Consider the following 11,182-nt stretch of genomic DNA (forward strand, 5'->3'; position numbering starts at 1 on the left):
ACAAAGAAGTTAAGGACCGACCTAGAGGAGTGAACAGCGTTAACTAAACGTAAACATAAAAACATAAATAACAACACAAAGTTCAATGACAAATACAGAGGGGAGAAGACGTATGGGTATTCAACGACGGCAACAGTTGTTTAATTAGAGCGATTCTAGAATAACAAGGTCGTGCGGGTTGGTGGTATGGCCTAAAATACTGAAGTCTTTATTATCGATATATGTTTTACATATTTTGGAGTGATTTCTAATATTGGAGTGTTCTGGGTTTGCAATCCTGCTGCCAGTACGGAAGCTCGTGATGCCACATGAGAATCGATACGCACCTTAAGGAGTCTGCTGGTGGTCCCGACATAGGTCCCTGTTTGACATTCATGGGCAAGTATATTTATAAATAACACCAGAGGACATATAAGGTGATAATCGCTCCTTCGAGGTAAAGAGGGAAACCGATGGTGAAAGGGTTCTTAGGGATTAATTTTATGTTTATGGCATGAAAATGTTCCTGAATGATTTCTGTGAACTTTTTGTGAAATTTAATGTCATGACATTAAATTTCACAAAAAGTTCACAGAAATCATTCAGGAACATTTTCATGCCATAAACATAAAATTAATCCCTAAGAACCCTTTCACCATCGGTTCCCTCTTTACCTCGAAGGAGCGATTATCACTTATATGTCCTCTGGTGTTATTTATAAATATACTTGCCCTGAATGTCAAACAGGGACCTATGTGGGATCCACCAGCAGACTCCTTAAGGTGCGTATCGATTCTCATCGTGGCATAAGCTTCCGTACTGGCAGCAGGATTGCAAACCCAGAACACTCCAATATTAGAAATCACTCCAAAATATGTAAAACATATATCGATAATAAAGACTTCAGTATTTTAGGCCATACCACCAACCCGCACGACCTTGTTATTCTAGAATCGCTCTTAATTAAACAACTTGTTCCGTCGTTTGAATACCCATACGTCTTCCTCCCCTCTGTATTTGTCTTGACTTGTGTTGTTTATTTATGTTTTTATGTTTACGTTTAGTTTAACGCTGTCACTCCTCTAGGTCGGTCCTTAACTTCTTTGTTCTGTAACTGCTTTCAATCTTTTGTCAATTTTTGCTTATTTTATGTTCATTTATCTTTCATTTTAATGTATGTCCTTTTAAATAATTTAACTTCCTTAATTTTAATGTGTATATTTTGTACACTTGTAAGAATAACTTTTTTAACTTTTGCATTTCTGAATTTTTTAATACTTAGTTTTGTTTTTACAATTTTTACTAGGAAATTTATTTTTCATTTTAACAGCCTGATGATGTAATTAACTTGATATTACGAAACGTTGCAATAAAGACAGCATGTACATCTGTGTGTGTCCTCTTCCCTTCATTGATGGTTATTAATACGGATTGACTCCTGACTCCTGGCACTAAGCTATATATATATAATATATATATATATATATATATATATATATATATATATATATATATATTATATATATATCTACTGCAAAAACCACAAGGAAACAATAAAAGTACCCAGAGCTTTCTTGTACTTAATATACACATCTCCAGGGTACAGCGAGATGAATGAATGAAGGGACTTAACATTGTTAAAATATTCCCAGCTAAAATCCAAGTGGTTAATACCGACAATGAATAATTCAATATCATACACCAAAAGTCTTCATGTGAATGGACATTTTTCAGACTTTCCTTATGCATTTATGAAATACTGATCCTTAGGCAGTAACAATTGCAGATGAGGTGTAGTAGATAAACAGTTGTTAAGATATTGAACGGGATGCTGCTCGTCTTAAACAATCAATAATGGACCTTAAAGAACACCAATTAATATACGAGACCAAGCATATCACATGAAAATAAGATTTGCCCACAAATGGACTTGCACTTGTAGTACCAGCAAATGGAAGCTAAGAAGGTATTGGTACATAAAATTTAGGCCAAAGGTCAAGCACTGCGATATATGAGGTCATTCGATGCTGAAAATAATAACCTCGATGCTGAACAATTGGTAGGGAAGAAGTAATATGTAAGAAAGAGAATATAAACGAAAGTACAATAAAAGGACTGAAAGGGGTTGCAGTTAGGGGCCAAAGGGATGCTGCAAAGAACCTTACGTATTGCCTACGGTATAATGTGAGAGGTGCACTGACAACACTACCCGCCCTACGGAGTCAAAATTACGTAAGACGCAAGTTGACAAATTTCTAAAAGCCCCCAACCGGAACAGTAGTACCTTACTCTTAAGTTGCCCAACTTCAAAATGACCGCCAATGACGGGTACCCAACATTCAAATGACCTCAAACGTAATTTACCCGATATTGAGGTGACCTCAAAAGAAAAGAATCCAACTTTTTGTTTGTTTTGGAGGTGTAAGGTCAGTGGGGGAAGACGGCAAATAGGAAGGGTGAGACTATTCTGGATGAGGAAAGTGAGAGAAAGACTGTGTGTAGTACCAAGGCGCTATTTATTTATTTATTTATTTACTTATTTATTTATTTTAGTTTAATCTTCCATTGTACTCGGACGTTATTTCATCTGTTCATAGAAAGAGTTTGGTTGTTGTGGTGAGGGGAGGGGGAGGGGTGTTTGGGGGATAGAGAACCGGTTGAAATGAGGGGGTGGGTTAACTATGGGTAACAAACGGTGCAGAACATAAAATTGGTGATATGGTGACAACAGCAGGGGGTGCCAACATTCATTTTAGCATGGTTACGTTCAGTCAGTTTCCAAGGCCGAACGGAAAACGTACCAAATGTTGCGTCGAAACGGCACAAATGTTTGAATGAGTGCAAAGGGCTACGTTAATGATTGTTTCCATCAACATCTGCAAAGCTTTGCTTTTTTTCACATAGACCTATGAAGTTGTGACGGTATGGGCTCCTTCGAACTGTAAACTACATCTGCACACTGACGAAGAAACTCTCAAGGCAATCATAGCCTACTCTTGCACTTGCATTCAAACACCTCTTCAACATTTCGAAGCAACACGAAGAGGGGCAGTTTTACGTCAGGGGAGTTAGAAGCTTCCGAAACGCACCGCCAGGTGGAGGATAGACAGCAGCGGCAGCCATATACTCGGGCACGACATATTTGTTTTTAAGTTTTGGGTTTCGTGAAGGCCGATTGATGGTACTTACAACTTGCCAACAGCAGCTCACAAGTCTGTGTGTCTAGAGGATAGAGTTGCAGGTTCATGGGACATGATAGCGTTAATGAAATTCTGGAAAAAGAAGATGTTAAGGTATTAATAATACTCTAAGAAAGACAGGAGTCCGATTGGAGGAAGACGCCGTGACACTACGAACTTCCTCGGGCGGACGATGCTGTCAGGGTATTCTGAGGATTTTTCGGATCTGCAATTTACAATACGAGTGATTTCCTGCTCGTCTTCGTCATGATATATTGACCATCATCGCAAAAAAAAAAAAGTTGCAAGCAGGAACCTCTGAAAGGGCCGAGGGTACCACAGAATACCCCGACCCGCACCTAACCAAAGGATCCGGCAGTCTATACTGATCTCTTCCACGGAAGGTTCATTTTCCACCAGAAGAACCTTGGAATATGAACCTTCGTGAAATGGCCACCTTGAGGAAGGGTGGTCTTCTGGATTAGCCTAACCAGGAGATACTTACAGCTAGCTAAAAGCAGTTCGCATGTTTGTCGGTCCAATGGATAGAGTTGAAGGTTCATTGGGCAGGATAGGGTCAATGAAATTCTGGAAGGCAAAGTTGAAAGTCAAGTTGAAAGCATATAAAGACATGAAAGGGATGGTCGTGTTGTGGGGGGGGGGGGGGGGGGGGGGGGGGAGAGGGGGGGACTTCAAAAAGACATGGAGGGAGAGAGGGATTCTTTCAAAAGGCACACAGCTTGCGGGGGGGGGAAGGGGGACTTTTATTTACCCGGAGGGACTTCCAAATAACACGGGCGAGACTTGGAATTCTAAAGAGGGCACGCACGGTAAAAATGGAGCTGAAAAAGATACAGAGGGGAAAAGGGGATTTCAAAATCTCATTAGGAGGAGGAGGAGGCCATTTAAAAAAACGAGCATTCCTTGAGGTGGGGAAGTTGGTTGTGGCGGGGGGTTAAAAAATAAATGGATTTAAAGGAGACCTACAAAGAGCACACATGGGAAGGAAACTTTTCAAATACAGACACTACAAAAGGCCCCTCAAGAGAAAGACCTTAAAATTCATCAATGGGGAAGAGGGACTTTAAAAAGGCAAATAATAAGGGAGGACTTCTAGAAGACACACATGGGCGAGGGAAGACTTCAAAAGGCACGGAAGGGAAGGAAGGACTTAAAAAAAAAAGGTACAAATGGGAATGGGCATCCTCTAAACGGGAATGCATGGCACGTATGGAATGCGAGACTTCTACAAGACAATCATAGAAGGGGGGTGGGGGGGAGGGACTTTCAACATGAAAGTCATGCATTGGATGGGACATTTCTACAATAAAAATAAAAAAGAAATAAGATAAAAATCAAATATTTGCAGGGAGAGAACATTCAACAAAAACAAGTTCGCTTGTTCCTACGAGTAAAAGAAATGTTCAGGACATACGAATTACTAGAGTTAGAATTATATTAAGTACTTTGGGTGGAATATTTTATACAGGATCAACTGCCCACATACAGAATAAACAAGCTATTATTAGTCAAGAATAAAAAGCTTCAGGGAGTAGTTCATCAAATCTGCGTAAAAGAAATATATCATCACAATTTGATTAGGACATAAATATAATACATTACCTAAACAAAATTTGTTTTGTAAATATTTACCAAAGGACAAGTAAGCAAAATATACTCAATTTCAGAATGATCTAAATATACCTTATTTCCACACATATTATTTGCAAGTGTAAGTAAAAAAAAAACACACGTAGGTTAATGCAACTAGTATAAATAAGAGAGCGCTAAATACAACGCTCATACAATCTTTCTGTGTTCATAGAAACTACAATGGTTTCAAAACTGAATTTAATTCTTTAATGAGAGCCTACATAACACGCTGCTGCCATTCACAGACCAGAATAAACAATAACAGTATATTTTATCTATATAAGATAAAAAAGACATCACGGGAATAAAACAACGTGATACAAAGTATGAACAGAATATATAAGGCCAAGAAAAGGTGGACCTTGGGAGTGCAAGATCTTTCGCCTTTACTCTCGAGTAAGTTTCATCAAGCAGTTCTGTTGCGTCTGTCTTCCATTTCCTTGGGGCCACCCCTTCCCCCACAGCGACGAACATGTCCTTTGCAACATTCATCATTCATCCGACGCTCAGATACACTTCGTTTTCGACTTCGCCAACTAACCATTCAAACCTGACCCAAGAAAGCGAGCGGGACGTACCCTTGCGAATTCTCGGTTCCATCTTACTTTGAAATGTGATGTTTTCCCGGCGGCGTCTGCCTAACATTTTCACCTTACAGTCAAACTACCCAAGACATTTATCGGGTCTGTTTACGCCTATTTACGTTTTCAATAATGCGTGACAGTTAATAGGGAGAGAATGGGGTAAGACGCCCCCCTTAAGGAGAAATGCCTATATGTAGTGTCTACAGTATTGCAGCCATTGACCTAATAGAGATATTTCTAGAAAGCATTGTTATTAGTGTATCAACGATCATATCACGAGAAGCTGTAAGCAATTTAGGATAGTAATAACACGGCCTGAAACAAAAGAACAAAAGGGCCTTTTACCCCATCGATGGAGTAAGAATCTCAGAATGGGAGCTTTTTGCCCCATACCTAATATATTGCGGTGCTTCATGAAAGCAATCATTTATATTGAAAAATAGGCGTATATTTTTGCTAAATATAAAAAATCCAACCTTCAGCACAAAATATTCAAAAATAATGTTGAAAAATATACAGTAATTAATCTTAGAATTCTTAGTTTCTTGTAAAACCTAAGAACTTTATGGTATTCATAGGAACTGAAAAGAGCAAAATTATAAAATAATCTGACACTTCTACATGACAACTGTAATAGCATAATTAGAAGTAAATTTTACTATTCCGTCTGTTTTCATGTGTTCAAAGGTTGGAACAATTAAATGGGTGAAGAATCGCATGTCCTAAATTAGTCCATTGAATATCTGTACAGTCCTGATCAAGGCCAACGTAAAAAAAAAAAAAAAAAAAAAAAAAAAAAAAAAATACTGAGAATAAGATTGGCAAAGAAAAAATACTTCAAAGGGTGAAGTTATTTCTACTGAAAACAGAATCTTTTATATTATCAAAGAGAATTCGATATCGGAAATTTTTCGCTCGGAAAACATATGCAAATTTCTTTACTTTTATTTTTTGGTTTTGTTTTTCAAAGTATAAAAAATCCTTGAATCAATGGTGAAGCAATTGCAACTGCAAGCAGGAATTACTGGTGGTGGTGGTGGAAAGGTTTCCTGTACACGTAAATGAGGCAATATCCGCTGGAAGCTAAAATTAGGATGGCCCAACTGATTCTAAGAGCACATCAGTCATTTTCACACGCAAAAATTGCAATGTGCATCGCAAAGGAAACGGAACACTTCGTAATATGCGTTGCAATAAACGGAAAACTTTGTAATGTAAATTGCAAAGAAAACGGACCTTTTGCAAGGATAATGGAAAACGTTGTAAGGTGAATCGCAAAGAAAACGGGACTTTTGCAAAGATAATGAAAAATTCTGTAATTTGTATAGCAAAGAAATCGCAAATTGTCTTGTATATTGCAAAGAAAACGGGAAACATTGCCATGTATACCGCAAATAATACGGGGTAAACATTGAAATGTATACTGCAAAGAAAACGGAAACCACTGAAATGTATACTGCAAAGAATATGGAAGCCACCGAAATGTATACCGCAAAGAAAACGGAAACCATTGCAAAGTACATTTCAAAGAACACGGCAAACATTGCATTGTATACTGCAAAGAAAACGGAAAACATAATAAAAAAAATTGGGGGGCGGGGGGATATCATTAAAAAAATTTTCTCACTCACTTCTTTTATTCAATATCATATCTAAACAATACAGTCGAATAGAAGTGAGAGCCGCTTTTGAGCAATTAATTATAACTTCGAACTTTGTTAATCTTCGGGACCTATTGTTATTTTTATGTTTTATTAAAAAACGTTCCAGAATGACTGTTTTCCTTGTTTATTTCTTATAGTCCCCAATTCTCCCACCGTATCCAGACCACCCCCCAAAGCATTGACAAATCTCTTGAACTGCACTAACCTTCAATCAGACCTTCCTATCAACCATTCTTACTGCACACAAAATGACATTCTATCAGCTTCTACCTTCCATCCCTCACACCCATTCAATATCCTCACTACACTACCATACAGGAGAGATAGCTCAACAATTCATCTAAGCAACCAAGAATTTGTATTCAATAACCTCTTCTTTTCTAGACTTACTGCAGGTTTCCTAAAACTTATTCTTCTACTAATTCTGGAACTTATCATCCCTCCCCAAATGATTGCATGAATCAACTATTTAATACTAACACTTACTGCCCTCTCTCTCCTCTCTCTCTCTCTCTCTCTCTCTCTCTCTCTCTCTCTCTCTCTCTCTCTCTTGCTTATCTCTCTTTCCCGCATATTCTTGCTCTGGCTCACATCCACTCTTCAATTTTCTTCTTTTACCAACACTTCCAAACTCTTTCGCCAGCCTTTGTCGCTTCTTTTCACTAAAACCATCTATTCCAGACTCTTCCAGGACTCCAAAAATGTGCAATTATACAACCCTTGTACTTTCTCAGACGAATTTGGTCACTCAATACACAAAATGTGAAAACAGCAGCCTTTATATATATATATATATATATATATATATATAAATATATATATATATATATATATCTGTATATATATATACATATATTCTATATACATATTATATATATATATATGTATATGTTATATATATATATATATATATATATATGATATATATATATATTGTATATATATGTATATATATATATATATATATATATATTATAATATATATATATATATATATAGTATATATATATATGTATAAGTGATTCCTCCACAGACATTTAAAGATCTATTCAAACTAAGTCATTTTTTCTGCACATCTTCCTATATAGGTGGGTGTATCATTGCGAGGAGAGTATACTACCTGATGCTATAGAGAACGTCTCCGTTGGGGAAGATTCTGAGGTAGACGTTTGGCAAGATGATGTCGTGGAAGTGACCCAACTTCTCGTTCTTGAAGAACAGGTCAGGCATCCACACTTTGTTGGTCTCCGTCAACGTTAAATATTTTATCCGACCTGAAAAAGGAAGGAGGGGGAGGAGTGAGAATGAACGAATTCTCTCCTTTCAGAGGAGAAATCGATTAGCTTAGGTCTAAGTCATACAGGTAGCGCGTAGTTGTGAAAATGCACATGGGCTGATAGAACTGCATTACACAGGCGATATCATATTTCCACGATATGTTTATCCCTTCTTCTATTATTCTTTTAACCATAACACAAAGAGCCCAGCCATCTGAGACTAAAACAAACTGTCACGTGATATGAAAACTATCAAAATGCAAGGAAAACTTCAGTGACAACAAGGTCTACTTTCTAAGAAAAAAGGAATAAAATCACAATCACATGAACTGCTTACAACGATTGGACAATAATCAAGAGGGTGAAAATGTAGCTTTACTCTTCATTAAACAATGAATCAACTCTGATTATTTCCTTGACTGGTTCGTGATGATTTCATCACTGCAATTCGCGATTGGCTGTCGGCATTCACTGATGGCTTGCACCGATTTTCCAATACGTTGTTCATCGATCGGGCTGATTTCAAGCCCAAGAACTAATATTTCTTTGCTTTTTTATCGCACAGCCCATTGTTTTCAATTGCAATAAGAGATTTTACTGTACTAGAAAACAATTTCAAATAACGGGAAGTAAACAAAGACAGACTTGGAGGAAGGTGCATTATCAGTAAGCGCTTTTCGGGCATCGAAATGGTCATGGGTCTAACGGGTATAAGTTGTTTACCTTCCTCATTCTAAATATTCCACGAATCAATATAAATTCTATACTGACAAAATAAAAAGGGTACATATTAAAACAGATAAGACGTAGTCACTTCAGAATCTATGGAAATCACAAGAAAGTTCACAAGATTCAGGAAGTCTGGTTTAGAGTTAAGACTGAGAATTATGGGAAGAAGAAGAAGAAGAAGGAATGTTTACCTCCAAGATCATCGAAGGCCAGTCGTTCATCTTCCCACTCCTCGCGAAAAGTTAGCTGGACGCTGTATTCCTGTTACACGAGATGGGTGAAAGGTTAGACCAAGTCCAAATGAAAATGTGTAATTCTGTCTTTCATTCTAAAGATCACTTTTCCATGACCCTGTATCTTCAAAAGTTGACAAATCATTAAAAGGAAATTTCTGTCTCAAATGGAAACAGGTAACTGGTGCACAAGTAGCAATCTGACTGAGTAGTATGTATACATAACGAAGAGCTAAATAAGTCTTCATATAATATACAAGTGAAGCTGCTAACTGCAAAGTTGTTTAAGCTAAGTGACTAACTGACATTCAACTCAAATTCTAGCTGTCAAGATCCCCGAGGAATAACTTTTATGTTTCCTAGATACAAACCCTTACCTTACTAAAGCCTATTATAGTATTTCGGTATTCGGAATGCAGACCGACAATGAGTATTCGTAAGTAAATTGTATGTAAGTGAATACAACACCATTTCACTGAACGAGAGGTAGAAGTGAGCTCTCCAACTGCTTTGAGAGCGTCCGGTACGAACACAACTGTATACCAGATAAGATCCCTCAAGAATACAGAAGGCTCAGATTCTTGGGAGCTGACAAAGGAGCCAAATTTGGTAGAAAGATGGCGGTTCTTGCATGTCCAGTAGTAGAAATTCGAGTCTGAGTGGTCACAGATTGCATTAGCAAATAGATAACACCATGAGTAGAGAGATGGGCGGTGTTCCTGTGGTCGGACTAAGTCATAGAGGGCTGGCCACTCTTACATGAAAGACCATTTTCATTCTTAACTCTGGGAAAGGCAAAATCCTGCCCTAAAACAGGAACGTACGTCTCCTTAGTAGATTAGTTAAGCTGATGGGTATTGTTTTTCTCTGATCAGACATTACTAGAAGGGTAAAAATGAATGACCAATGAGCTGAAAAATGCTTTCAAACGGAATTGAAAACTAGGCCTAGGCAAGGTCTAGCTCTAGGGTCTAGAAACATCAGCCTGCACTTCGGCTAACGAGATACTAGACTTTAGTAAAGCAATGATTTATTGCTGTGTATGAAAACATAAAGCCATTGAGAAATATAAATAGAGCGAGAGTATATACTACAGTGAAAATCCTACGCGTGCGTGCATATGAAAGGCACTTTAATATAACAGGTAAGTATTAATATAGCCTTTGGTGGAGGGAAACGCCTTTTCGAGGGAATTACAGCTACCGACTTTATCACTACTACTAACTGATTTCTCGTATATTTGAACTGCGTTACAATACAAAGGATCTCATTGATTTCATTGCTCTGAGTGTTTAGTAGGAGTGAATTTCTCACTTTGGGGGAAAAAAGCTACAAATGAATTTCAGAGCCTACGATGCTTACTCTAATTTAGTCAAAATTACCGCTGGTCCTCTTAAAAAGACTCAGTGCTTCACTCAAGACAGAGATAGGCATCTGAAGGATTTTGTAGTCGAGAAAGAATATGACAAAAGATTTATCAGACCATCTTTGACGCAATCGAGATGAACATATATTTATCATTAAACTATTTAATACAGATGATAATAAAGGACTCTATTTGCCTAGCAAAAAATGCTTTAAAAACTGGTGAGGAAATATTCACAAATAAGACAGACCCGCACACAAAGAGAGAGAGAGAGAGAGAGAGAGAGAGAGAGAGAGAGAGAGGCCTGAGTATTCCTCATGGATTTGAACAGATCTCAGATGTATTTGAACTTTCGAAAGGCATCACTTACGAGTAGGCCTAATAACACAAGCCAGTATGAAATGGCACACAATAATTCTGAGGCTGAGATTACTCTAAGTTCATTATTGTGAAAAGTATGATTTGCAGAAGAAACATACAACGGATACTTACTCAGGCAAGTCAATATCACAGAACGA

General features: G+C 37.6%; 1 protein-coding gene across 10 annotated transcripts in view; it reads right to left on the bottom strand.

Annotated features, from left to right (window-relative positions):
• The window catches only part of LOC135215479 (glutamate-gated chloride channel-like), a 104,228-nt gene that overhangs the window by 19,076 nt on the left and 73,970 nt on the right, over window positions 1–11,182 (bottom strand). For 8 of the 10 annotated variants that reach the window (XM_064250227.1, XM_064250231.1, XM_064250228.1 and 5 more), the window contains 3 exons: window positions 9,257–9,326; window positions 8,180–8,333; window positions 3,664–3,746 (listed from right to left, as the gene is read on the bottom strand). In XM_064250227.1, coding sequence (XP_064106297.1) covers window positions 3,664–3,746; window positions 8,180–8,333; window positions 9,257–9,326 — 307 coding nt within the window. Of the gene's footprint in view, window positions 1–3,168; window positions 3,252–3,663; window positions 3,747–8,179; window positions 8,334–9,256; window positions 9,327–11,182 lie in introns of all 10 variants that reach the window. The other 2 variants (XM_064250230.1, XM_064250229.1) reach the window with 1 other exon arrangement.

Source organism: Macrobrachium nipponense, chromosome 5 (genome assembly GCF_015104395.2).
Source record: "Macrobrachium nipponense isolate FS-2020 chromosome 5, ASM1510439v2, whole genome shotgun sequence".
NCBI lineage: Eukaryota > Metazoa > Arthropoda > Malacostraca > Decapoda > Palaemonidae > Macrobrachium > Macrobrachium nipponense.